We start from the raw sequence: 27,317 nt of genomic DNA on the forward strand, positions 1-27,317 counted from the left end.
ACGACCAGCGCTGGAATCGATGACCTCATCAGAGAAGACGCGAAAAATAATATAGTTAGCATGATGCTAGATACAACATCCAAGATGAACCGGAGCGTTATGGCCGTCAGCATTCAATTCTACCGCGATCTTCGACTAATCCGTCGCTCTATCGGTATGTATGAGTTGATATGAATATACTGAACAATTTTGAACTAATTTTTGAATCCTTTCTGTTTTCTTTGTTATAGGAGTTATCGAACTGCACGAGAAGCATACAAGTGCTTACCTAAAAGAGAAGGTAAATGAGCTTTTGATGAAATTCGAAATACAACGCTGGCAAGTATTCACAGTGACGGTGGATAATGGGAGAAATGTGGTTAAAGCTGTCGATCTCCTGAGTGACATCGGACCTGAACAACTGAATGTGGACAACGTTAACGCTGACATATACAGTGCTTCAGATGCTTCATATGATTCAGAATATGATAACGAATATTTCCACTGTGTGCAAATTGTGGAAGAGTATGAAGAATCACTCAATGACCTGAAAATTGAGTGCATTCGCTGTGGTTCTCATACTATAAATCTTGTGGTAAACGATGTAACTCTTGCATCCGAGCGGCAAGATGAGCAACTAAAGCACATTGTAAAAATTGTGAAATATTATCGTAAAGCTGAATATAAGCAAGCCTTTAAAATACACCAGACACAACTCCCACCGATCCCGAACAAAACTCGCTGGAATAATTATCACGCGATGGCATGCGTTCTTTTGAAATATCGAGAGTTTTTTACAACGCTGAGTAACCAATACAAAGAACTTGGTGAGTATTTTTAGGGTAACTCTTAAAAAGTGCATTTATACCGTAATCAGGGGTGAATCGTGACAACTGAAATACATTCCATGTAAACATCATAAGCGTGAAGATTCTGAAAATCATTCACCCCAGTTGTCCCGGTTTGCCCTAGATTGCGGTAATCGTCTAGCGATTGGAACATTGAAGAGATCACATTTCCCATCATTGGTAGACTTGTCGACGTACTGGCCTTTTCTGGAGGAATACAAAGATGCTTTCCAGCCGCTGTATGAAGCGTCCTTGAAATCTCAGCAAACAGAATGTCCACTTAGCGAATTTCATTTGGAGTGGCTAAAAGCGTATGGGAAAATTAAAGCGTTATCATCGAATCGTTTCCGAGATAAAATTTTGCAATCGATGGAAAAAAGACAAAAAACCCTTATGAACAATTGCATTTACAAAGCCGCTTTATATATAGACCCACGATTTCAGTACAATGGCTCCGAGCTTTTCAAACGCGAAGAAAAAGCAGAGATAGTGGTAAGCTACATTTTCATTGATGATATGTCACCATTAATCTTTTATACATTCCAATTCATCCCATCTCCATTCGTCTATTCATCCAATGTTCTGATTTTTCACTTTTTTTAGTTTTATTAATATTCATTTTTTCAATTTTTTTATTTTCAATTTTTCAATTTTTCGGTTTCCTAATTATCAAATTTTTCATAATTTTCCATTTTCTCAATTTTCTATTCTTTCAATTTAAATTTTTTTCTATATTTTTCGATTTTCCAATTATCGGATTTTCCAACTATTCAATATTTACCGTATTTACTCGCGTATAAGCCGCACCCGATTTTCAGGAGTGTTGAGAAAAGAAAAAAAAATACTCCAGCTCTACAGTAAATCACATATAAGCATATCAACCGCATCCCGTTTTTGAAGCTTTCAAAAGCCTGAATAAAGTGCGGCTTATACGTGTGTAAATACGGTAATTTTTACAATTCTAATTTTCCAGTTCTTCAGTTTAATTTTATCCATTCTTTCAATTTTCCAATTCTTCAAATTTCTAATGATCTAATTTTCAAATAATTCAATTTGACAATTTTCCATTTTTCCAATTCCCAAACCTTTAATTTTCTGAATCTAAAATTATCGAGTTTTTCAATTTTTGAATATTTAAATTTCACAATTCTATTTTTCCAATTTTTCAGTTTCACTGTTATTCATTCTTTCAATTTTTTATTTTAAAATTTTTCAATTTTATAATTTTCTTAGTTTCTAATTTTTAGATTTACCAAATTTGAAATTATATTTATCTATTTTTCTTCTTCATAATTCACCAATTTTCCATTTTTTTTAAATTTACCTAACATTCAATTTTTCTCTATCTATTTATCAAGTTATTCAATTTTGCGATTTTCTGATCATGAAATTTTCCAATTTCCAAATTTTTTGGCTGTTCTTCCTTTTTCTAGTTGCCCTATTTTTCAATCTTCCAAACTTTTATTTTTTTATTTTTTTTAAATCATTTTGTTTTTTAATATGTAAATTCTCCATTCTGTAAGTTTACCAAATTGAAAATTTTCCAATTTTTCAATTTTGTTTATAATCCAATATTCCAGTTAATGAATTTTATAATTACATAATTTTTCAGTTTTTCAATTTCCGATTTTCTGTTAATCGGATTTTAAAATTTTTGAATACGTTAATTTCAATTTTTTTTCAATTTTCCAGTTTTTCTGTTTTTCGATTTTCTAAACATTATTTATTCCAAATTCCTAATTCTTCAATGATACGTATATAATTTTTTAATTTCCCAATTCACCAGTTTTCCATTTTACCATTTTTTTACTCACCGAAGTTCCAATTTTTCAATCTTCTATTCATTTTAATTTTCAATTATTAGATTTTCCAATTTTTCAACAATTCAGTTTTCCAATTATATATTCAACTTCACAATCTTTCAATTCTTCAATTTTCCGGTTTTCTAGTCATTGAATTTTTAAATTTTCCAATATATTAATTTCAATTTTTTCCCATTCCTCATTGTTCCAATCTAATTTTCTAATTTTCTGAATATAAAATCTTCCTTTGTTCCAATTCTTCAATCCAACCTATATAATTTTTCAATTCCCAATTCACAAATTTCTCAATTCTCATTTCTCCGATTATGCGATTACCGATTTTTTCAATTTTTCAGTGTCACAATTCTCCATTCTCCAACATCCGATTCTTCAAATTTCCAATTTTCTTCGATTTTCTAATTATCCATTCTTCCAGTTTTTCAATTTTCCATTCAATTCCATTTAACTGATCTTATTTTTTCATGAACAACTATTTTTTTTCAGAAATATCTGGTAAAACTGTGGAATAAAATCGATATCAATGGTCCGGAAGTTAATATCACAACTGAAAATATCGACTGTAACGTATCGTCACCGAACAACTCTTTCGATATTGATCATTATTTCACTCAACTTTTTGGAGAAGGCACATCCTCGCGTCCATCTGAGTCATCCTTGGAAGATAAAATATCGCAAATCCAGTATCAAAATCGGGTCAGTCCGGCGGAGGATTTCAATGTTGTTCACTACTGGTACGCGCAAAGAATACGAGATAAACGGTACTGGGAGATAGCACGAGTTGTCCTCGCTGCAGCATCTTCTCAGTCAGACGTGGAGCGAGATTTTTCATCATACAACAGGGTTTTTACAAACGAGAGAAATCGTTTGGGAGGCGAAAACGTTGAAAATGTTATGAAGATCAAATTGAACAAAGATCTTGTTGAACCCGCTCTTCACATCGCATTGAAACCGCAACTTTCAAATTGATTTCTGCCGAATTATATTATCCTTGGATGTCTTTTTCGTATTCTGCTAGTCAAGACCTTTCATTTGATACCCATATTGTGTGGGTTGGGAATAAGATCGTTGTCATCCACCATTTTGTGATGGCGGCCATTTTCGATATGTGTTTTTCGTATTCTACTAGCCAAGACTTTTCATTTGATACCCATATTGTGTGAATTGGGGATAAGATTGTTGTCATCCACCATTTTGTCATGGCGGCCATCTTGGATATGTGTGTTTCGTATTCTGCTAGTCAAGACCTTTCATTTGATACCCACATTGTGTCGGTTGGAAATAAGATTGTTGTCATCCGCCATTTTGTGATGGTGGCCATCTTGGATGTGTTTTTCTTATTCTGCTAGCCAAGACCTTTCATTTGATACCTATATTGTGTGGGTTGGAAATAAAATTGTTGTCATCCACCATTTTGTGATGGCGGCCATTTTTGATATGTGTTTTTCGTATTCTACTAGTCAAGACCTTTCATTTGATACCCATATTGTATGGGTTAGAAATAAGATTGTTGTCATCCACCATTTTGGGACGGCGGTCATCTTGGATATGTGTTTTTTTTATTCCGCTAGCCAACCCTTTCATTTGATACCCATATTGTGTGGGTTGGAAATAAGATTGTTTGCATCCGCCATTTTGTGATGGAAGCCATCTTGGATGTGTTTTTCGTATTCTGCTAACCAGGATCTTTCATTTGATATCCATATTGTGTGGGTTGGAAATAAGATAGTTGTCATCCGTCATTTTGTGATGGCGGCCATCTTGGATTTGTGTTTTTCTTGTTCTACTAGCAAAGACATTTCATTTGATGCGTATATCGTGCTGGTTGGAAAATAGATTGTTGTCTTCCGACATTTTATGATGGTGGTCATTTTTATGTTTTTCGTATTCCACTAGTCAGGCCCTTTCATTTGATACTCATATTGTGGGGTGCAAAGAGATTCTTTAAAACATCTATTTTAAAGAGATGACCAGTTTGGATTTACAAGAATTTTTCGCTAATTTAAATATGAATATTCTTAATCCGAAATTTATGGTTTTGACTATTCTATGTCGAAATTATTCAATGTTTGGAAGACTCTTATTTCTTAATATTTTCAAGAACAAAACAAGTGCATTGTACACAAACAATAATTCAATATTTCATCACAATTTCATTATATGAAAATTATTTAACATTCATCATGATAAGTGTAACACAAAACACTCAACCATTGGAGAGACTGAATAATACTGGGTATTTTGTCGTTCGGGTGTTTGTTGCATTCGGATAATTGATCATTCGAGTATTTGTTACATTCGGGTAAATATTCGTTCGGGTAAACTTTTTTCAGGTAAGTCTTACATTTGGGTAAACGTCTTCGGGCATGTAGAATTCGGGTATTTGTTATAGAATCGACACAATAATCATCGCTTTCAACTGCTGATTCAGTACATAACCCATGTTTTCGATTTGGAAAAAGGCAAACGTACCTTTTCCAAATCCGGAACTAAGCACATGTTTCCGACAAAAATACCTGTAAAGGTGTCCTTCAGTTCCATTCAATCATCCTTGCGACTTATATTTTCGTACCCAAAATAAGAAAAATATTGTAAAATTTATTTGGAATTTATTTGAAAATGCTTACGTTCCCATTTCGTTACCTATTCAAACAAGAAATGCTGCTTTGACATAAAAACATACGATTGAGTCGAAAACAGCCGTATGACACCCGCCATGTTTTTGGTGCCAACGTCAAAGAATAGCTGATTTTCAGTCGGAATGAACATTTTCAGAATTAAAATTATGAATAAAAATTAGCTTTTCTATATCAAATTAGTAATTTATTTAAATTAAAAACACTTGAATTGCAGGTGGGGAAAAGGTCTCATACGAAAATTGTTTGTGAAGATAACTTTATATTATAATAAAAAAAAATCAGTTACAATGTTGGAATTGTATAGCCATATGGTTGAATGAAAGTCAGAAATACATGTTTCAAGTAGTTAAATAACATGATGTGAAAATTTTCATTCAAATTTTAAAATTTAAAAACCGGCTTCGCGTCTTCTAATCTGATAGAGATCACACTAACGAGTTTGGGACCCAAATTATGGCCTTAATTCGAAGTCGCCACCAGACGTCGACACAATGCCACTGTCGTCGCGAATTACTAATTTACCACATACTGACATATCGTGATGTCGATGATGAACTTTTTCAGCAGAGGGATAGTGAGATAGGCGGTGACGGTAGGTAGAATGAGATAGCGAGAATCGTGCCATACACCTGGTCGAAAAATTGTCCCAAATGTTTCATATTGATGACAAAGTTTCTTTCCTTGTTGTTCATGAAATGCAACAAATACAAAACGTTTGTCACAGCCACACAAAAACAAATTTGCTGCAGCCTGAATGTATATCACAACAATGTCACACTGCGATACGACTTTGTCGTCTCACCGGTGCAACATTAGTTGATTGTCTCAATTTTTTGTTGTGATACACAAACATTAGCAACAAGAGATTGTGACACTGAAAGAAAATATCGACAATATCATTCGGTGATTTTATCGCTTGTTTTCTGCCAAAAACAATGATAAATTGATTCCCTGGTTTGCCGGGTTAATTTTTGTTTTGCAATACAATACCGCGCCACAGCATTTCTAGCTTACTACACTTTTTCTGAGTGGTTGTTTCTGCTGCAGTCGTTTTGTGCGGCGATTTATTCCGAGAACCAAAAAAAGTATTTGAAACGGAAAGCTCCTGTATTCACCAACGAAAAACTAGAACTTAAGAAGACTTCGGATCAAGATCATCCCTACGAAAAACAAAATGCATAACATCCGATTTCCATGACATATCGTCACTTGAAGATGGTTTGAAAACAATCACGACGAGCGTTTTTTAATAGGATCGGAAAGAAGGTTAAATCATAAATGTTGAGGAATTATTTGAATTTTAAATATCCAGGAATAAAACTCTGCCTCGGGCGTATTTCGAGCTCCACAAATGTAAAGTTGCAAATTGGCAGCTTCACCGAATTTATATCAAAATTGAACCACTACCCAAACCAATTGTCTCACCCTCCAACTCAGACCACATTATTGCCGGCACTTACCTGATGATGGTGATGATGGTGGTGATGGTGATAGCCACCCTGTCGCAGCGAGCCATGCATCCCATGGCCGTAGTTTTGCATCGGCTGCCGGGGATGCTGAAAGTGGGAGGACGACGTCTGGATCATCATGTCGCACAGCAAATCCTCTAGATCATCGGATGTGGTCGGGGCGATCGCTTCCGAATCGTTGGAACAGCTGGAGCCACCACTACTGGTCGATGCTGTCCGGTCTGAGTCCTGCCGTTTGTCGTGCTTGCCGTCCGATAATGGGTCAGAAGACACCACCTTGTTGGATTCTGCGCCACAATTGCCGCCGCTCAGACCGTTCTCGTTCTCGGTACCACTTGGGGGGCTAGAACTCGTGCTAGAACCGCCACCTTGGCACAGTTCATCAGCCGATGTTTCGAGCTCCTTCTCGATTCGTTTGACCTCGGACTCCTCTTCCTCGTCTTCTTCTGTGATCGTCGTCTTTTTTACTGGCTCTCCGGCTTCCTGCATTAAACAAACGTATAATTTAATGTTGTTTTTTTTATTCTCTCGTTCCCCCAACTGTATTTGAGCTCGGATAGTCGACTGGCGCGTTCGCCTCTATTTGAAATCCTAAATTAACAGTGTAATTATGGTCGATAGTCTTGTCAGTGGTCATCGATAATTTGCTTAACCTCGGAGCATTAAACATTAACGGGGAGTGTGGATGGCAAAAAAAGACCCGTGTTGTGTGGGGGAAAATCGTGTCGGTACGGGCATTGAAAAAATAAGGAAGGTTCTATCGACGTCCGGGTTCCGGACTTACAACACCACCCCCAATCAAGTATGGTTCAGAACTCGGAAAGATTCTGCAAAGCTAACAATTTAGACAAACTACGCGTGCGTTTGAATAATAGATTAGGGTTGCGTGCATGCCTAATAACTTATTTTAGCGTTAGTTCGGGGGATTTGTGGTTTCCCTCCTTCTCACCTCACTGTTAGTGTCGTCGATCAGCTCCGGTAAATTGAGTTCCTCCTCGAGAAACAAATCCGCTAGCGGTGGCGGGAGTGTGGCCTCACTGTCGTCGGCGGTAGCGTTGAGTACATATTCACCTGGAAAAAAAGCAAACAACAAATATGGTGGTGGTCAGAGCACAGTTCAATGGCATATTAAGCTCAAGGGTCGAAGGGTCGGTTATGATACGATGTGGCGAAGCATGTCAATATTGAAATTTGGGAGAGAGACGAAAAAAGTGTCAATCGGTTGATAGACGAACCACAAAATCAATGTTTGAATTTGTTTTCAAAATATTTACTATCGTCGAAAGTTTGCTTTTCACGCTACTGGAATTACCTTTCCCGGTAATATATATGCGGAATCTGTCAAAGCATCGATTCGCATCGAAGATTGATCCTCTCGGCGGGAAGCAGAGCTAGGCGAACTCGAGGGAATTTACACCTTTACGGCAGATCTTCTGCCGCTCAAATTTCTCATTGTCATCAACCATTCCCAGAGTGTTGTCTCGAGAGACCTGCCGGCTATGCTGATGCTACTGCTTGCATTCATTGACTGGTCCAAAAGTTATTTTAATCGTCATCATCATGTTTACAACGCTGCTGGTGTGAGAAGAAGCCAAAGGAAGAAAGGTAGGAGAAGAGCAGTGCTTGACCCGATAAGTCGGCCACCAGGCCCCGGTTTCAGCCCTGGAAACCGGTGAGAGTGGAGTTTGAAATTTTAGCAAGTAATACACCTACTACTAGTAGTAATAATGAAACCGAAACCATTCGCTCATCGCGTTGAAATCGGAACTCAAATCGAGAAATTCGTATAGTCATGGCGCCATGAATCAACACAAACAACCCATTCAGAGTCAGCAACAACGACGACGGATCGGATGCGGACTCGGTTCGGTGAGTGAGTGAGTGAGTGTAGCACACAAGGCACCGCATCATACTTTGCATAATGGCCACCTCATCTCCCCGAATGGAGAGCACACAACGGACGGCGGCAGGTGGCCATGATCAAGGTTGCGAAATTTCCATTTTCAACCCACCTTCTGAGATCGATTACCGGGTGAAATTTGGCGCAGGGAAGCACCAGTGAAAGCGTTACATAGATTCGAAAACTTGACCGAGGTCAGTTTTGGATGCAATTCCGATTCGGTTATTTAGCGTTATCGAAGTGAATCTGGATCGAAGTGTTGCTGTTGTTATCAATGTTCTGAAAATTCTAACTCTCTCACGAAGTGTTTGATTGATCTGTAAAGAATTTAGCAATCCTGAAACCGCCACTCTGGACGAGAATAATAGTGAAGAACATCTTGCCTGCGTGCTCAAAGATGCCTCTTCGACTTTCCTCTTCTTTTTTGCAGATCCGCTGTCTGTCTTCTGTTGTTGTTGTTGTTCTTGTTGCTGTTGGGCTATTTGTACCTCGTCACGATCTTGCTGATATCTGTCTTGAAAGAATCTCCTCTTTTTTCAAAGCGCATGCATTTATCGGGCTCTTCTCATCGACAAAGAGAGATTCTTCTGGTTGAGAGGTGCTGCTGTGGCGCTGGGTTCGTGCTACATTCTTTCCTCCGCTATCCTCCCGACAGACATTTTTTGACGGAATGACGGCAGAATCGGCTTTCTCGATGTCGTGCCTTCATCCGTTCAACGATCGATGGGAGCAGGGTGTGGAATTATGTCGAATACTATTAGTTTCTCTTCTTATTGATTCTGACCACAAGATATCGGGTTCATTATTAGTCAATTTCGTTGTGGAAAAAAAAGGTATTTAATACCTTCGCTTCGACAGGCGGCGGCGCGGAGCGAATCTCCGTTTGATGCCGTCGGTCGGTGGTGTTGGGATGTGGCGTTATGCTATGATGATGACGATGAGAGTTTGCTGATCGATATCGCCGATAGTCGGATTTTCGATTACCTCCGGATCAATCAATGCTAGCTCACAGCGCGCGTGTATATGAGAAGCGGCGGGAATGAACTTTCAAAATAACGGCTGTAGGTTCGATCATCAAACTATCGAGGAAGCGGAAGAACAGACTTTTTATTTGTACCAAGCAAGGGTCCCAAATGCAATATTTCTTTCCACTTTTCCGCCATTTTGTTGTGCGGCTACTCAAAACAAACCCACCCAAAGGCAGACAGGTATCGCGAGTGTCGCCACGACGCGATAGCGATCACACACCCCGGTCGCCATATGTGACCGTTTTTTTTTTGTTTCATTATGTTTTATTCACTGTTGAAATTTCCCTCTCAGCGCGTCCGCTGATGAAAAATGAAGCCGAAAAAAACATACAGCGAAAAAGCAACCAATATAATCCAGCGGAGAGGAGGCCCCCTTTTGGCACACACAGCAAGTGAGCAATATAAAACACAGCGTGAACCGAAAAAAAAATTTAAAAAAATAAGATGGTCGTATAATGGGATCGGCTGTTGCTGTTGTGGTTCCTACTTCGCTCTGCGCCGTTTGCGATCGAGCGACGCGCACAGATCGAAAAGACCTAGAACTCTCGTTCGGGTCATCGCAACGCTCATTCCGCCTCCGAAGCCGGACCCAATCTCGTCTGGATGTGTTTTGTCTGTTTTTTTTTGTGGTTCTTTTTGCTCTGGTGTTGAGTAAATTATATAGTTTCGTATCCTCACGACGGTGCTGGTGCAGAGTAGCGTACAGGTGGATGGATGAGAGAAGATGGGTTGTGGTGGGAAAGACGCCGAACGAGGCATAATTGCGCATACGAAATACATAGGATTCGGGTTTTGTTCTTCCCAATCGAGCAGAGAGGCCAAGATGTCGACGATTGGATGGCGATGTCGATGATGGCGTTGAGGAGCGCTGTAAGTGTACAACAAGTCTTTGCGGCACGACACACGAGGCTTCAAGACGACTCCCTCAAGTCAGGAAATTGATGAAACGCGGGTGAACATTGAACGCGATCACAGCGCTAGCGATTGTTCTCAGCCACGAAACTGGTTTGGAGAAGCGAAACATGAACACGTTGTAATTTGGAATATGTTTCAATGAGCTCTCGGGAGGTTCAAATTTTTAACCGCACTGTTAGATATGTGCTGAGCCGGTCATTCGTATCGGGTCCAGCCAATTCAAATCTGAACTGTGTTTTCAATATACATTTTGATTCGGTAGTTCATTCATTTTAGAAAAAAAGTAATATAAAATAAAATAAATATTGCGCACATGAGAAGTTTTTTTTATTTCATAAGGAATTATACGATAGGGTTAACAGCTCCCGGAATAAACTCAATCATACGTTTTAGATAACAACAAATGAACATGTTTTAAATATCGAAGCATTATAACACAAAAAAACCTTTTTTTTGTTTTACGTTTTCAAACGGAATTGATAAAACATATTACTAAAGAACAGATTGAGTCACTCATCACAAATTCAAGTTTCAAGAACCACTTGCGATTCAGTTTTGTCTTCTTCCGGCTAACGGAGGCATTTATGAAAAATGATTTTCCAAAAACATTCACCACTGCTATCAACGTTACTTGAATCTTCATTGAATAGAATACATTCGTGTTTCTCATATGTGCAAATCATATATATCAAATCATATTGATTTTCGTCATAGTTTGAAATTACCGTTCTGAATCATATTTCGGACACTTAAAGCATTCGATGCAGAAAACAGATATAAACTTAATTCCACTATGGTACCTATTTGATTGAAAACATAAAAAAAAATTATAGAATGAAATGGTTTTTCAATTGAAGCTAATAAGTATCAAAGTTCGGACACTTTTTATAAATAAAATAAGTAAAAAAACTTTTTAAGTTAAACGGTTTAATTGTGATTAAACATAACAATGTACTAAAAGCTAGAAAATAATACTGCAAGTAGCAGTTAGCAATATAACCCTGTTCTACTATTCAAGCCCTTTCATTTGATACCCATATTAATGAAGTTTTGAGGAAATATGTAGTTCGCCATTTTGTAGTGGCAGCCATCTTGGATTTGCATTTTTCTTAAATAACCGTATCTTACTAGTTCCAAATTTCAGATCAATCGGTCAACAGGAAGGGGGCGTAATATCTATTAATGTGGGTCAGCGCTACAGACAAACATATAAACATACAAACAGATTACAGAGCAAGCTAAATAAAACCGTTTAAAAAAGAAAATTTCGGAGAGAGTTAATTCGAATTTCGGGCACTGTTTGCATAACGGCTTCTTGTGATTTTAAGCTTAATTTATATATCTGTACAATTACTAATGCAATAAAATGATTAAACATGCGAAAATAGCAACGACTTGGCCTGTCTAAAAGTGTTATAGAACTTTTACCACTAGTTTTTTTTTTCAATTAACTTGAAGTAATTTCCAACAAACTCTTTTGTGATATTTGCAAGCATTTACCCCTTCCCATATTTCCCTCCAAAATGTTCGTCGTTCATTGATGTTTCTTCATGTTGTAGCTTCATGATTTAAAATGTGATAGTTATATATTTGAATTCAAGTTATTTGTTGTTCAAAGTTATAAAATAATTCAATGTTATTCACAGAACATGAATCTTGATTCTTTTTTTTTTTTGTTACATAGTTTCATCTATTTTGTCATTTTTTTTTGTACCAATTTCGCTTTTATATTTCATGAATTTTTCAGTTCTTCAAGTTTTCTCTTTCTGCTTCCTCGACTAAGCTAATGTTTGGATTTCTTTTGCATCAATAATAAGCCTGAAAACTCACATTGTTGTATCACCAATTTCAACTGTCCGAAATATGAATCGTAGGGAAAAAGTTGGATTCAAATTTCGGACACTTTATTCTGTTTTTTTTTTTAAATTACATTATACTTGATTATATTTTATAGTCAACTGCGAAATACCTAGCAAGCAGTAACAGTAAACTGATAACGATGATGCGAACTGATGAAACACGAGAGAAATTTAAATATTGATGAACGGTTAAATTTTACATGCTCACGCTAAGTGAACGTCAAACACAAACAACAATGAGCAGTGCTGTTAGATTTGTAACTATTATGTTATAATTGAAATGTAATTCACATATAAAATGATAGTGAAACCTAGTGATTACTCAAAAGAATCAATTGTGATATTAATTCTATAGTTATATCATCAGAGCATTTCGAGATATTATTACAAAGTGTCCGAAATATGATTCAGAACGGAATATTGCATATACAGCGCAGACTCGATTATGCACAGTTTTTGATTTCATTTCACTGTATATAATCGAATCCAGTATATAATCGAGTAAAAAAATTTGATTGATTTTTGATTAAAAACAAGAAAACACCTTTCTCACATGAAAAAAATAAATTTATCCAGATTCTCTCAGGAGGTGATAGACGATCGTATTTGATGAAAAAAAACCTCCTGTTCGAATTTCAACAATGACAGAGTTACTGAACTTTTTTTTTGTTTCGGACTCTGTTGCCTCAAACTAGCTCTACATTAAAAAGTATGCTACGAAAGACGACTCTGATACTTTTATTTGAAAGATGAGAATATTTAGTACAGAATATAGTAGTGGAACAACTAAATTAGTGGATTTTAATAACATTTTGGGAGTGAAATACTTAAAAGTTAATGACTTTCAATGTGTTATTATTAATTTTATCCTAAAAATTTATATTAAACTAGATTGTTTCTATCAATTAAGTTGAAGCTCTTTAACCGCTCTACAATTTGCTCTTAGACGCTCAACTTCTATCTTTCTTAGTTTGGCTGTAATATCGATATAAACAATTCCTGGTGAAAATTCAAATCTTCAAAAATAACGATTTCTACCCCACTGTACATGTAATAGCCACTTAAACTTCACCTTAACGTTGAAAGGTTACATTTCTTCTTGAAATAAGTCATATTTGAAATATAAAAAAAAATGTTTTTTCCAAACTGTATATAATCGAGTCCAAAATTGTATATAATCGAATCACATATATTCGAGTCTGACCTGTAATGATTTTCGAAAGTACAGATCGGACTCGATTATATATGATCTGGTTATATACTATTTTATACTCGATTTTATTCAGTTTAATTTCTTTAATATCCTTCGAATATGACTTATTTCAAGAAAAAATGTAACATTTCAATGTTGAGGTGAAAAGTAATTTTAAGTACAGTGGAGTAGAAATCGAGATTTTAGAAGATTCTAATTGAATTTCCACCAGGAATTGTTTCAAATAATATTATTAAGAACGATAGAAGTTAGATGTCAAAGAACCAACTGTAAAAGGATTTAACTTGGTTGATAGAAACGATCATGTGTATGATGGATTTTTGGGATAAAAGTAATAACATTAACTTTTAAATTCTTCACTTCCAAAAACTTATTTCAATCTACTAATTTAAATTTTTCACAATTTATGTTATCAAAAGTAGGGTGACCAAAATTGTCGATGAAATGAAAAATATAACTTTCTTATTTTCATATATAGAGATAAACATAGTTCGATAATGTTGTAGCTCCAGTTATTTGAAATATCTTTGTGGAATAAAGTTTTCTTATATCTCTTGAAATAACCGACATAGTGCCTTTTTTCTATGTTGCGTTAAGGTCGCCATGAAAAAAAAAAACTGTTTTTTCGCTCTAACTTTAATATTTCAAATTCTACATAGAAACTGTCTTCGAAAGACTTTTAGAGTTTACCAATACAAACATTTTGCGATGCAGAAATTGTCTATATCTCAACTTCACTCAAAGTTATTGATATTTCTTCCCAAAAAATATGCTCTCTTCAATTGTTTGTCATCCTTTCTGCGGCGAACATAAACAAAGTTTATTGGCGGAATTTGAAAGAGCCTATTGCACTCTACATGACGTGTGATTTTAGAAACTATGTTATTTTTTGTGATTAATCAAATTAAAATTTAATTCATGAGTTTTTGGATAAAAAACCATCAGTAAATTTGGGTAGGATTATGATATTGATAAGTTCTGCATCACAAAATGTTGGTCTTGATAAGGTCTAAAAGTCGTACGACGACAGTTTTGATGTAGAATTAGAAATATAAAAGTAAATGCGAAAAAAACCCTGATGCAACATAGCGCTAAATCGATTATATTAAAAGATAGAAAAAAGCTTTGTTTTACGAAGTTGTATAAAATAATTGTCAAACTATGTTTATCTCTATCTATAAAAATAAGAAAGTTAGATTTTTCATTTCATCGACAATTTTGGTCACCCTATTTCTGATAACATAAAAATGAGCGCTCCATGAGAATAACTATCGAGTTCTAAATGCTAATTTCCACTTAAATGCACCTCCTGGACCTTTGTGCATTGATCTACGGGCAGAGACGAATACAACAACATAAAGATGGCTCAAACCGGACGATTCCTTCCTCGGTTTCGCGCTTAGCTACACATTTGGCCTTCCATGTTTATTTATATATATGTTAATTCATATGTTATCTACTATGCGTCTGAATTTGTTGAATAATCTTGTAGTTCTGAGGTCAAACATTGGACTGAGATTTTTTTTGGGGAGATGCGAAAACCAAAAAATGTCTCTTAAATAGCCAAATGTACATATCATCTTAATGCTAGAATCGGGCCACAAAAAAGTTTTCTGTTTTGAGTGTTTTTTTTTCGATAAATAAAAAAAAAGGAACAGAAACGAACACTTGCTTTAGTAGACCTGTTCTTCATGGAATTGATTATTTTCGTTCAGTTGCAAGAAGGAGAGGAGCCCAGCGAGCAAGGTGATTGGGCCTGGTGGTGCAGGACTTGGCAAGAATTGGTACAGCCGGAAGTTGGAGAACTGCAGCCATGGATCGATCTTAATTGCGAAAATTTGTGAAGAAAATCTAATCCCTCAATGGGATGTAGAATCATTGTAAATAAATAAATAAATAAAAAATTCTTACTTGTTCATTGAAACCAGTTTTTGAAGTTAATTCAAATGATTTGTTAGACTAAATCTTTAATTATTGGAAAATTGAAAAATTGTTTTTAGTTCATTTACCTCAAAATAAAAAAAAAGTCCCTTGTTCCGCTCTAACTTTAAACCGACTGATTCAAGAACCGAAAATATTAATCTTACCCTCATTTTCCAATAAACCAATAAAATAGAAAATGTTCGCCCTCTCGAAGCGCAGAGGTAGCGCGGTGAATCGATACGAGAAAAATCACGTCAAATCAAACACAAAAACAATAGACTGAATACGCGATGCGATGCGAAAAAGCGCCAAAATCGGTAATCGAAAATAAAACCAAAGCACGTTTGGGGAGGAGAAGCGAATCAATGGGGAAACAAAAAAAAAGTCAAGCCAAGTTTGTGGATGCCTGAAAACATGGCCGAAAGAGAATCGGAGAGAAATAGAGACAGGGAGAGAAAAAAAGCTAATTTAAGAACATTGGCGTGTTTGGGAGTTGAAGGTTATTTCCATAGTTGAATTTTTTTATCGGTGTTTAACACACGCACACAAACATTTCGGCTTTTGTTTACGGAAAACTGCGTATGTAAATTCGGACCGATTTGCTGGAGCGCGCGCCATTTCAAGATGCGCACTTGATTCGCTTCTGTCTGTGATGAGTGTGTATCACGGACAAATACCGCGCGGAATGTTTGCGGGAACCGATGGTCAAAACAATGGCGTTGGAAAGACTTGCACGTTCGCGCGCACCTTACGAAGCGACGAACCTGACTAATCGCGGGCTAAATGATAAAATAGAAAGCTCAAGAGGCTCATATTTGGTCAAAATTAGCCTCAATTACGAGACGTGCACTGGAGGAAAATGAATTAGAAGCTAATTGAAATTCAATTAGTCAGTAATGCGCGCCACAGCAGACGCCAAAGATCAATTGACAATTAAAATTCATTTGTTTAATAGTCCGCGCTCAGTCATCATCGAAAAATTTATCACAATCAGCAGGAAATGGAATTTCAATTAACATCCACGAAAAAAACGACTATTTCAAATACTTATTGCCGTGTTCCCAATTGCTATTAATTAAAATCGATCACACCTAATTGACACACTCTGGAAGATGTTCTAAACAAAGTTTAAATTAAATTTCCTTCCATTTCCTTAGCTAAAGAATGCACAGAGTTCCGAGGGTACAGTTTCCCCCCGAAGCGAGTCGAATCGCGAATCGAGAGTGCTCTTTTCTCTTGAGGGGTATCGAAATGAGAACACATATCCACATAAAAATTGATGAAGTTACCATTACAGTGCACAAATTATCGAACAATAAAAATTCTGCTTCTTTCTCCGGACCCAGGGTGTGTTCGGCCGCTGCTGCTGTGGATCCTTTTCGTTTCCTCCGAAAGCAACCGACAGGCTGTGTTCAGCGCGTCCTTCCAGAGCAGGAACGCAACATCCGAACCTCTCTTCTTGCCCCATCAATGCACATATATTTTATTCCTTTTTTTTCGGCAACGTCAAAAACTTATGACTAATGATTATATTTTCATAATAACAAAGCACCGGGCGCGGAGAGAAAAATCGTAAAAAGCCTCCGACGAGGCGTCCCTTATGTGTGCCCACAGCGGCGGCAGCAGCAGCTTCAGCTTTGCGAGGCTCGCTACTCTCGCACCACTGGTTGATGGTTTGATTAATGGTTGGAAGAATTCTTCGATTCTTTTCTCCGATGTTGAGTTCTCGGAGACCCCTCGAAACTGGGAACAGCGGTTATATTCCGTTCAGCACAATTATTTTCGTTATATTATTTATTGAAATTGTATGGTGGTGCTCTGCCAGAAAGGGACGCCAACGACCGTATATAACAAACTAAAATTAACGAAAATCCCAAACATCGGAATACACAGAGAGGAGTTTGTCGAGGGAAAATAACAGGGCACAATGGCAGCCATTGAGAGTGCGACTTTGGAAATGAACAGTTCCATTTGTCCCCGGGGAATTGAGATGTTCTCTCGCAAAAAGGGGAAATGCGGAACACAAAGTGTCAAACGTTTGGGAAATGAATAGAAAATTTAGATTATATCGGTCCACGCATACGCACACGAAGCCGAGAAACGTGCTCGGATAAATTAACCGTATTGATAGATTTGTCAACAATATTTTTTTTTGTCAGAATGCAGCACTGTCGCAATTCGCTTCGTCATCGTGGATCAATGATATGATTTTCTGCATGGGGGAAGAGTCGGTGAGAAATGAAAATGAATATATCAATAATGCCAAATTTGAATATGTATCGAACCGGTCATTCTTTGTTTAAAGTTAGGCTACATTTAAGTATACATACTAGACAATTTATAATAAAAGGATATCTTAAAGAGTAAATTAGAACATCAATCAATGAAGAGTTCTGCGATTGAAACCAGGAACGTTTGGTTACTTAGTGAGAAAACGTAAATATTCTAAAGAATTCATACAAAAAATCAATCTTGGGAGGGACGAAGTTCGTCGGGTCAGCTAGTTGAAAAATAAATATCACAAACAAGAAAGCATACCGTACAAAAACAACACAATAACGAGAATGATTAAAAGCCAAAAGTTGTTTTACCAGAAGTGGACATAGAGGTGGAGGTAGAGGTTTAGTTCAATATTTTTACTAGAAAGTTCGACTAAATATCTTTCATTTGCTACTAAATGAATGCTTCAAAAGTGACATGTTTTCAGAAATGGTCATATTTTTGATGGAAACCAGTTTTTTTAACTAATTTTATTTATTATATTTTTTTCATGAAAAAAGATTGAAATCTAGCTCGGACTTTACATATTGTTTTTATTTTGCTTATGTATATACCTGCACAGAAAACAATCACAAAACAATCAGTTTTTTTTTCATCAATGTATGACCAAATTTGTGAAGGAATTTGTAGTCCAGAAACTGTTTCCATGAAAAATAAACAATTTAAAAATATTTTAGTAAAAAAATGTTTCAATGAGAAAAATAAACAAAAATGGTACAAAATTTTTACCATAAAAAGATCTGCGGAAAAAAATATATTATACAATCATATTATATGTTTTTCCTTTTTTTTCGGGAAAGCTATTTTGTTCCAAAAAATTTAAATTTGTTGAATTTTTGTTCACAAAATTTTACATATATTTTGGGGCCGGAAAAATTTCTCTGAGTTATATTTTTTCATTAATTTATTATCTGTTTATATATAATTATAATTGAATTTATTATATGCTTCAAAAATGATCAGTTTTTAAGTTTTTCACCTTCATAATGTTGCTTGAATCCACTAATATATCTTGTACAAATTTTTCTCATCTTTCGAATGGAAGCAACAGAGTCCGAAATAAAAAATAAAGTTCTATAACTCTGTCATTGTTGAAATTCGAACATATGCGTAGAAGGTTTTTTTTTCGTCGAATAATCGTCTATCATTTCCTAAAAGATTCTGAATAAATTTATTTTTTTTCATGTGAGAAAGATCTTTTCTGACTTTAAGGGGATGAATCAAACACTCAAAAAAAGTCAAAAAAACAAATATATATGCATAAAAAAACGAATAAAAAAAATTATTTTTTGACTCGATTATATACAGGATTCGATTATATATTATTATATACTAGCTGACCCGACGAACTTCGTCCCGCCCAAAATAGATTTTTTGATTTGAATACTTTCAAACATCCACGTTTTCTTACTAAGTGAACGTTAGTGAGTTCAATCACTGAACTCTTCATTGATTGATTACCCTTTGACCCTTTACAATTTCATTTTACTATAAATTGTTTAGTACTTCTACAAAAATTCGTCCTTATAATATAAAATTTTTTTCAGACACAATTCTCGTTCAAGATTCTTCAAGCATTTGGAAATAATATGTTTCTCCGTTGCATGGAATACATGTTTGATACAGAGAATATTACAAAATAATATGAGCTCAAAACAGACCATTCCTTCCTCGGGTTTAGGGCACACCAACACATTTGGCCTTCCATTTTATATAGATTTATATAGATAGATATATAGATAGAAGATATAAGAATGCGTTATTTCGCCTGAAAATCCATTTCCACTTACGAACAAAGATCAATTTCGATAGCGCAAACATCGAATGGACATCGAATTATTATGACGTAATTTTCGAACATGTTGGAATTCAATTTTCCGAATTTTCCGACCTTCCTTCAGGATTTTCCGAAAATTTTCCGATTTTTCTCTCCACTTTATTGATCTACGGGAAGAGAAGAATACAACAAAATACAGGAGGCTAAAATCGGACCATCCCTTCTTCGGGGTTTCCGCTTCCCAACAGATTTTGTCTTACATTTTTATTTATATAGATTATATTTTTTTTTGTTTTCAATCCCAAATCCCCAAAATAAAAAGTATCAATTTCACAAAAACAGACACGGCATGAAACTACATCATATCTAATTGAATTGAATTATTTTAATTGAAAACCCAAAAAGTGTCATCAAAACGGAATGCAGAATTATCCGATAATCTTTGTTGTACTAAATTGAAAAATCATTTTTTTCTCTCGCAAAATTATCCCTAGAATTATATTGTACTAATTTTCTTTTAAATAACATTACTTTAGTACAAACACTTTTTTAGAATAAGTAAATTCTAATTAAAAGCTTCATGACAGTTATTATCCTAAAACTAAGCGTTTTCGAGTTATTTGTTCTTGTACTTTTTTTATCTGCCAAGCAATCTTATATTTTTGTGCTGAATATAAAAAAAATAACACTAAAACATATTTAAATAAATAAATTGTATAGAGCGCAATTTCACGCAAAATCAGCCGGCCCTCTCCATTTTTTGCTTTTTTTTTTCACATATGGAAGCAACTATCTAAAATCACAATTTCCACCATCAGATGACCAATTTTAATTACGGGTATTTCAATAAGGGCGTATTCAAAAATTGTGAACCTTTTTGCAAAACATTAACGTGTTTAAAAATGTTTTTTTCAAAACATTTTTTTTTAGTTTTTTTTTTCAAGTTTTGAAAATGATATATTAGTACAAAAATACATTTAGTACAAATAAGAAAACAATTTAAATAATCTTATGGAAGTAATTAGCCTAAACAGTTTTCGAGCTGTATTTTTTTACAAAATTTATATTTGTCTATAAAACAGTTATATGTTCTATGTCGAGCTAATATGTCGAGCTAATTTTTTGTAATTTGTTATATGTCGAGCTAATTTTTTGTAGGAAATAAAAAATAAACTGTAGGAAAATATAAATTTTTATGCAGAATTTTGTGTAGATTTTTTTCTTGTTCTAAAATTAATCAAATTTTCTAGGAACAAAAACCTTTTTCCCAGGTTTAACACAAAAACAAATTCATTTTTGTTTTAAATGTTCGTAGTTATGCTGATGTAAGACTAAAATAGCTTCCACCGGAAGTGCTGATATAATTAATACCGTTAGTCGTGGGCTTATTATCTTTAGTTCTCACGTCTAATTAGTAGAACATGAGAAATGATTTTAATTTTTAAATGGTCAAACATTGAAATTATTTGATGAAAGCATATGCCATTAATTCAAACAAACTGTTTTTTCAAATCTCAAGGTAGTAATGTAATCTAAAAAAGATTAAAACACGTAAACTTGTACAATTAGAATGAATTTTTAATCTGAATTATTGTTATGGGAAAAGTAATAACGAATAAATATTCTAGAAATATCAAATGAACAAGCTTTTGAGATTTTTATAAGCTACACAAAGACACTGTAAGAAAGAATGACTTGAATCAAAAATTTCAAATAAAATCTTTTTTTTAAGCCCATTCCATGATTTTTTGTGTTTTAATTTTTTTAAACTACAATTTTGCTAGGTTCTGATGCAAATTCTAAAAATCAGAATCCCTTTTTATAAAACCACGGCACGATAATTTTGGGAATCAGATGAATATTCTGATTAGGAACCTATAAAGAAGGCCAAGGGACAGCATTAAAATAATGAATGAAATAAAACAAAAAAGGAAAATTCAGCATGAAATTGATAGATAGGTTACTCAATGGCTGTTGTTATTTTAGTTTGTTTGTTTTTTTTCTCGAAATGATTCCAATGTTTTATTATGAACCAGCTGACCCGGCGAACTTCGTCCCATCCTCTTTTTCTTCTCTTTGATGGCACTAACGTTCCAGTGAAACTTGTCAACGTTGCATTACTTGCATCATTTTCATTAGTAGTACTTGGTTGAGATTTCTATGCCGAATAACACGCCTTGAATGTGCTCTGGAGGGGCAAGCTCTAGAATACGAATGACCACAGTCAGTGCAAGCCGGAAGAGTTTTTTGACGAGAAATCCCCCGGCCAGAACGGGAATCGAACCCGAACTTCCGGCATGATAGTGTGGGACGCTAACCAATCGGCCACGGGAGCACGTCCCACCCATAATTGATATTTAGAGCACTCAAGTTCCCACAGAAATTAAATACGTTATCTATACTCGCGGTGCATAATTTCTTTTTGTGGTATATAAACCTAATGCAGACTGAGATGCACCAAACCTGATACTGACTGTTAAAATCCGTTGCTCCGTTCTTGAGTTAAATCGTGAGGAAAGGACAGCAAATCATTTTTATTTTTATAGATATACAAAATTTTAATTAACAATCACCTTCAAAATATCCATCTTTCCGAATGGTTTTCATAGCTTCCTTGGCATATAAACCTGATCCAGACTAAGTCGCATCAAACTTGATACTGACTGTTTCAATCCGTTGCTCCGTTCATGAGTTAAGGTGAACTGAAGAAAACGATTTATAAATTTCTGCATATAAATCCAAAGAATAATATAGCGGATTATGGTCATATACCGATTTTTTTCAAATTTTTCGTCTAGTTTGTCGCTCTGACTTAAAGCCCAATTATGTTTAATAATCCCTCGTTGTCTTTTAGATGCGCTCCTCTGGCACTATACCGACAATTGAGATGAATAAAAAAGCAATTTTTCTTCATACAAGTTTCGTTGTTGTTCCGAATGTCCCCAATTATCGCTGCACTGAAAGAGCACAGTCCCCAGGCGGACACACAATGGCCGACGACGACTCAGCGTGTGGTGAGTTCATGCAAATATATTTAATCACATTCATTTCACGCTGATTTGTGCGCTCCCGCTGATTCCTATCAACAAGGCGACGAATGCACTTTCAGCCGCGAGCTGCGCTGCATTCAACAGGGCCGCAATTACTACACAAAATGGCCGTCTCACGAAGGTTCCATTATTCATTTTCCGTCCGTCCGTCCGTCCATCCCCCATTCTGGGAGAGACCAGCACCACCGCATTTCGTTCCCGTTGCAGCTCGTCGTGAACTGTGTGCACACCGAATGCACCTCCTCAAAGTGAGCGGGAGGAAGGAACGCTTTTATTGCCAACGCCGCCGCCGCCGCCGCCCTTCGCCCTCCGCGATAAGCCAAACCAGACGGCTAGAGAGTGCAGCGCGGTCGAACAGTGCAGAAAAGCTTTCAGAAAATTATAACGGGCGCGTAATGACTGACAGTGTTTTTACCCCGCTGGAAGTGAGTGCAACGAATGATGGCGGTGCCAACGCCGGGACAGAATAATTATTTGATAATTTTAAGACTTGGCTCTGCGCTCACATTGCCGCGTTTGCTGTCCTTTTTTTCTCTCCGAACGATTCAATAAATTACGATCCGGTCCGTCAACGCTCCGTGCTCCGATTCGACAAGCGGCGCTGATTTCGTTGAAGGGAGCGCGGACATATAGAAGGAACTGACATTGTACGGTCGCCAGTAATTGGCTGAATTGAAGTCGGGTTGAAGAAAAAACCAACCTTCGGTTGTGCACTGACTTTGAACCATTGGGAAGGTAGGAATCATCGTAGCGATTAGTTCCAAATAAAGCTTGGTTTTTTGATCGATTCTAGCTCGGTACTTGATTCATAGAATTTAGTTGATTCTATCAGTAATATGTGAGCAATTTTCATTGAAATGATCAATTGAAACTCTTTAAAGGGTATGTTTCGGTTTGGGTGGGACGTTGAAACCAATCAGTAAACATATTTTTCGGGTCGTTATTGATTCACTGTACGTATCATGCACCCGAATGTTGTTTAGGGCTATTCAGGTGCAATGATTTCCTACCTAATCCGGTGATCTGAAATGTTCTAAATGTCCAATACCGTAACCTCTGTTGGAACCGAACCAGCAATGCTGTGGCCCGGAAGACTCTTCGCGATGGCCCATGTGGTATTACCTTATTTCAAAATATTTTGTATAAAGGGTGTGTCACATCAAATTGCATCACGGAAAAAACGCAGTAGAAATTCGCCCAGTAGACCGATCTTTTTGAAAATTTTAGACAGTAAAATAAACACTATTAAACAACTTTTGGCATTTTCTTTTTATTCATACTTCGAGCCCAAGCCCGTATGCTCGCACCTTCCCCTTTACCCTGTCCATAAGGTTCTGTACAACTTCAGGTTGTAGTTTTTTTTGAACAGAAATCCATTTTCTCTTGATGTCCGCCTCCGATTTGACAACTTTTGGGTTCTTCCGGAGGGCCTGCTTCATAATCGCCCAATGTTTCTCTATTGGGCGAAGCTCCGGCGCGTTGGGCGGGTTCATTTCCTTTGGCACGAAGGTGACCCCGTTGGCTTCGTACCGCTCCAACACGTCCTTTGAATAGTGGCACGAAGCGAGATCCGGCCAGAAGATGGTCGGGCCCTCGTGCTGTTTCAATAGTGGTAGTAAGCGCTTCTGTAGGCACTCCTTAAGGTAAACCTGCCCGTTTACCGTGCCGGTCATCACGAAGGGGGCGCTCCGCCTTCCGCAAGAGCAGATCGCTTGCCACTGAACTTTTTGGCAAACTTGGATAGTTTCTGCTTGCAAAAATCTCCTCCGGAACGCTGAATTTGTCCTCTGCGGAGAAGAATAACAGGCCCGGCAGCTGACGAAAGTCCGCTTTGACGTAGGTTTCGTCTTCCATTACCAGGCAATGCGGCTTCGTCAGCATTTCGGTGTACAGCTTCCGGGCTCGCCTCTTCCCCACCATGTTTTGCCTTTCGTCGCGGTTAGGAGCCTTCTGAACCTTGTATGTACGCAGGCCCTCCCGCTGCTTGGTCCGCTGGACGAATGAACTTGACAAATTCAGCTTATTGGCGACATCCCGGACCGAACTTCTCGGATCACGTCTAAACTGCTTAACTACGCGCTTGGGATCTTTTTCACTGACGGAGCATCCATTTTTGCCGTTCTTCACCTTCCGGTCGATGGTTAGGTTCTCGAAGTATCGTTTTAGTACTCTGCTGACCGTGGATTGGACGATTCCCAGCATCTTACCGATGTCCCGATGTGACAACTCCGGATTCTCGAAATGAGTGCGCAGGATTAATTCACGACGCTCTTTTTCGTTCGACGACATTTTTCCAAATTTACGAAAAATTGACAGTGAAGCATGGCCAACGTGATCTATACACTCTTATCTGATTATAAGCGAAAGCTGAAGATATAATTCCTAAAAATAAAATTTCTACAGCGTTTTTTCCGTGATGCAATTTGATGTGACACACCCTTTATGTAACAATGTAACAATAACGAAAACCTCAGGAGTCATTACACGAAAACAGGGCACGTTGTTATGAAATAGAAATAGCGGTTTAGGCCCCGTACGTTTCCATAAACAAGTTATTCACAATTTCATAGCATTCACGATTCATTAGTCATCTAGCTAGCGACCAGACGGCAGCGAGATTTACCAAATTGCCTTCCTCAAAGCCGAAAGATTAGTTCAGTTTTCCAAATTGGTCTTTTCAAGGCTTGAGGCAAATGAACTGAGGAATTTGAAAGTCTTTGAAATTCAAGCCATGATCAACATTATTTAAGTCATAGTATCGCTTCAGCTAGCAGACAGCAGTTTTTCTCAATGCTGTTGCCAGACACCGCTGTTTACTCTATACAAAGGAAAAATAGAAGATAGATATCGCAGACAATGGTGCAATTTCGTTCGGTGGAGGCCCGCATCGATTTTCATGCCGTCTGATGGAGAGTGGTTCTGTATTTTTGCACCACATCATTTCTGCATCTGTATTGGATAAACGGGTATGAATGATGTTTGTTACTTATTGACCCACAATTCATCTTCCATTGCTCAAAAACTACTTTGAAAGAAAACTAATGAAATCACACAAATCTATAAATATTGGTCAAATCACAAAAATCTACAAATATGCTTGAAAGTCCATCGAAGATTGGTTGATGCATTGGTATTGGGATCGCCCTGGTCAACCTTAATTTCTATTTTGCTACAGTGTTGAACGTACTGCAAATTTTTTCGACTCAGAATATGCGCAAAATAAGCATAGTGCAAAGCTTGCACTGACGGATAGAAAAGAAGCAGAGTCATATGAAATAGGACGAGCCGCGTCGGTTTTCATACCGTGATGTGGTGTATGCTGAATCACACGTGCGAATTGTTGATTTTATGATTTCTCGAATCAACAACGGTGGTGGGAGAGCAAATATGTGATCACCTCAGGCCGCGCTATGTCCAGCTTGAGGAGAATACTAGCGATGCATACAAAGTACGTTACGTACATTGGAAATAATGACACAAATCAACAATGAATCATCCCATCTTCTCGTCTTCAAATGCTTCTACAGAACTACGCAAACCTATCAGTCTTTGACAGGATCATCAAAAATTTTGACTAAAAAATTATTTCAAAAAATTCGATACATTTAGAAATAATCGAAAGAATCAAAAGCGAATTCATTTTTATATTTTTTGCAGGAAGAGTAACGTGTAATGATTATGATGTTTTGAATTACAGAGGCTTTCTCAGACTTTCAGAACTTCTCCGCTCATTCGCCTCTAGCCTTGAAAAAGGACAATTTGGAAAAGAATCTGAAAATGTGGTCTTGAAAAGGGCCATTTGGCCATATAACAACTAGCAGGATGACTGATAAATTATGAATGACTTATCTGTGACTTTTCCGATCAACCAGCGAACCGATTAATTAATTTTTGAGCAATGTTTCCGGGATGTGGTATCAAAAAGCAGCACATTTAAAGCCGGAAGGTATTTTTCAGCGGTGAGAGCCGTCACCCAACCACACACCCGTGTTTTGAGTGTTGTTTGAAGCGTTATTTTTGGGAGCGGTGGAAATTTAATTTAGCTATAAGATACTGGTAATTCAGTAAGTTTAGTGTTATAGTGTCTTTCGCTGCCTGAGCAATAAAAAGTACATGTTAATTCTGAGAGTGAGTTTGAAAATCTGCTCAAATTTCATTGTTCCGCAAAACGTTTGCGACTCTCACTCAGTGAAAGCATTCATTCATCGCCCCTTCGTACGTTGTTTCTTGTTCAAAGAACAACCAAGATTCTGGAAACAAAACCATTTTTCGGCTAATCATAACTCGCCGAAAAATAAAAATCTGCATTGCGTTTCTCGTGAGAATCAAAGTTAGCGTATAACATTCCCTCGTTTCCAGGGATAGAAATGCTCGCCTACTTGAGAGAAAAAAACATTAGTTTTCACCCACAGAGAAAAATAGTTGAGAATATGAGAGGCAAGGGAATGTTATACGCTCTCTTCAATTTTCGCAAGAAACGAAATGCCGATTTTTATTTTTCGGCAAGCTATGATTAGCCGAAAAAATCGTTTCGTTTTCAGAATCTTGTTTCTTGCACACAGATTAGGCTAAACAGGCTAATGTTGGTCAAGCTAGCTTTGATTTTTGGCTCATTGT

The 27,317-nt window shown here is 36.7% G+C and overlaps 1 protein-coding gene across 4 annotated transcripts in view; it reads right to left on the minus strand.

Moving 5' to 3' along the window:
* The window catches only part of LOC129774792 (segmentation protein cap'n'collar), a 164,967-nt gene that overhangs the window by 53,992 nt on the left and 83,658 nt on the right, over window positions 1–27,317 (minus strand). For all 4 annotated transcript variants that reach the window (XM_055778794.1, XM_055778873.1, XM_055778954.1 and 1 more), the window contains 2 exons: window positions 7,705–7,826; window positions 6,747–7,238 (listed from right to left, as the gene is read on the minus strand). In XM_055778794.1, the coding sequence (XP_055634769.1) occupies window positions 6,747–7,238; window positions 7,705–7,826 (614 nt within the window). The remainder of the gene's footprint in view (window positions 1–6,746; window positions 7,239–7,704; window positions 7,827–27,317) is intronic.

This window comes from Toxorhynchites rutilus, chromosome 1 (assembly GCF_029784135.1).
Source record: "Toxorhynchites rutilus septentrionalis strain SRP chromosome 1, ASM2978413v1, whole genome shotgun sequence".
Classification (NCBI taxonomy): domain Eukaryota; kingdom Metazoa; phylum Arthropoda; class Insecta; order Diptera; family Culicidae; genus Toxorhynchites; species Toxorhynchites rutilus.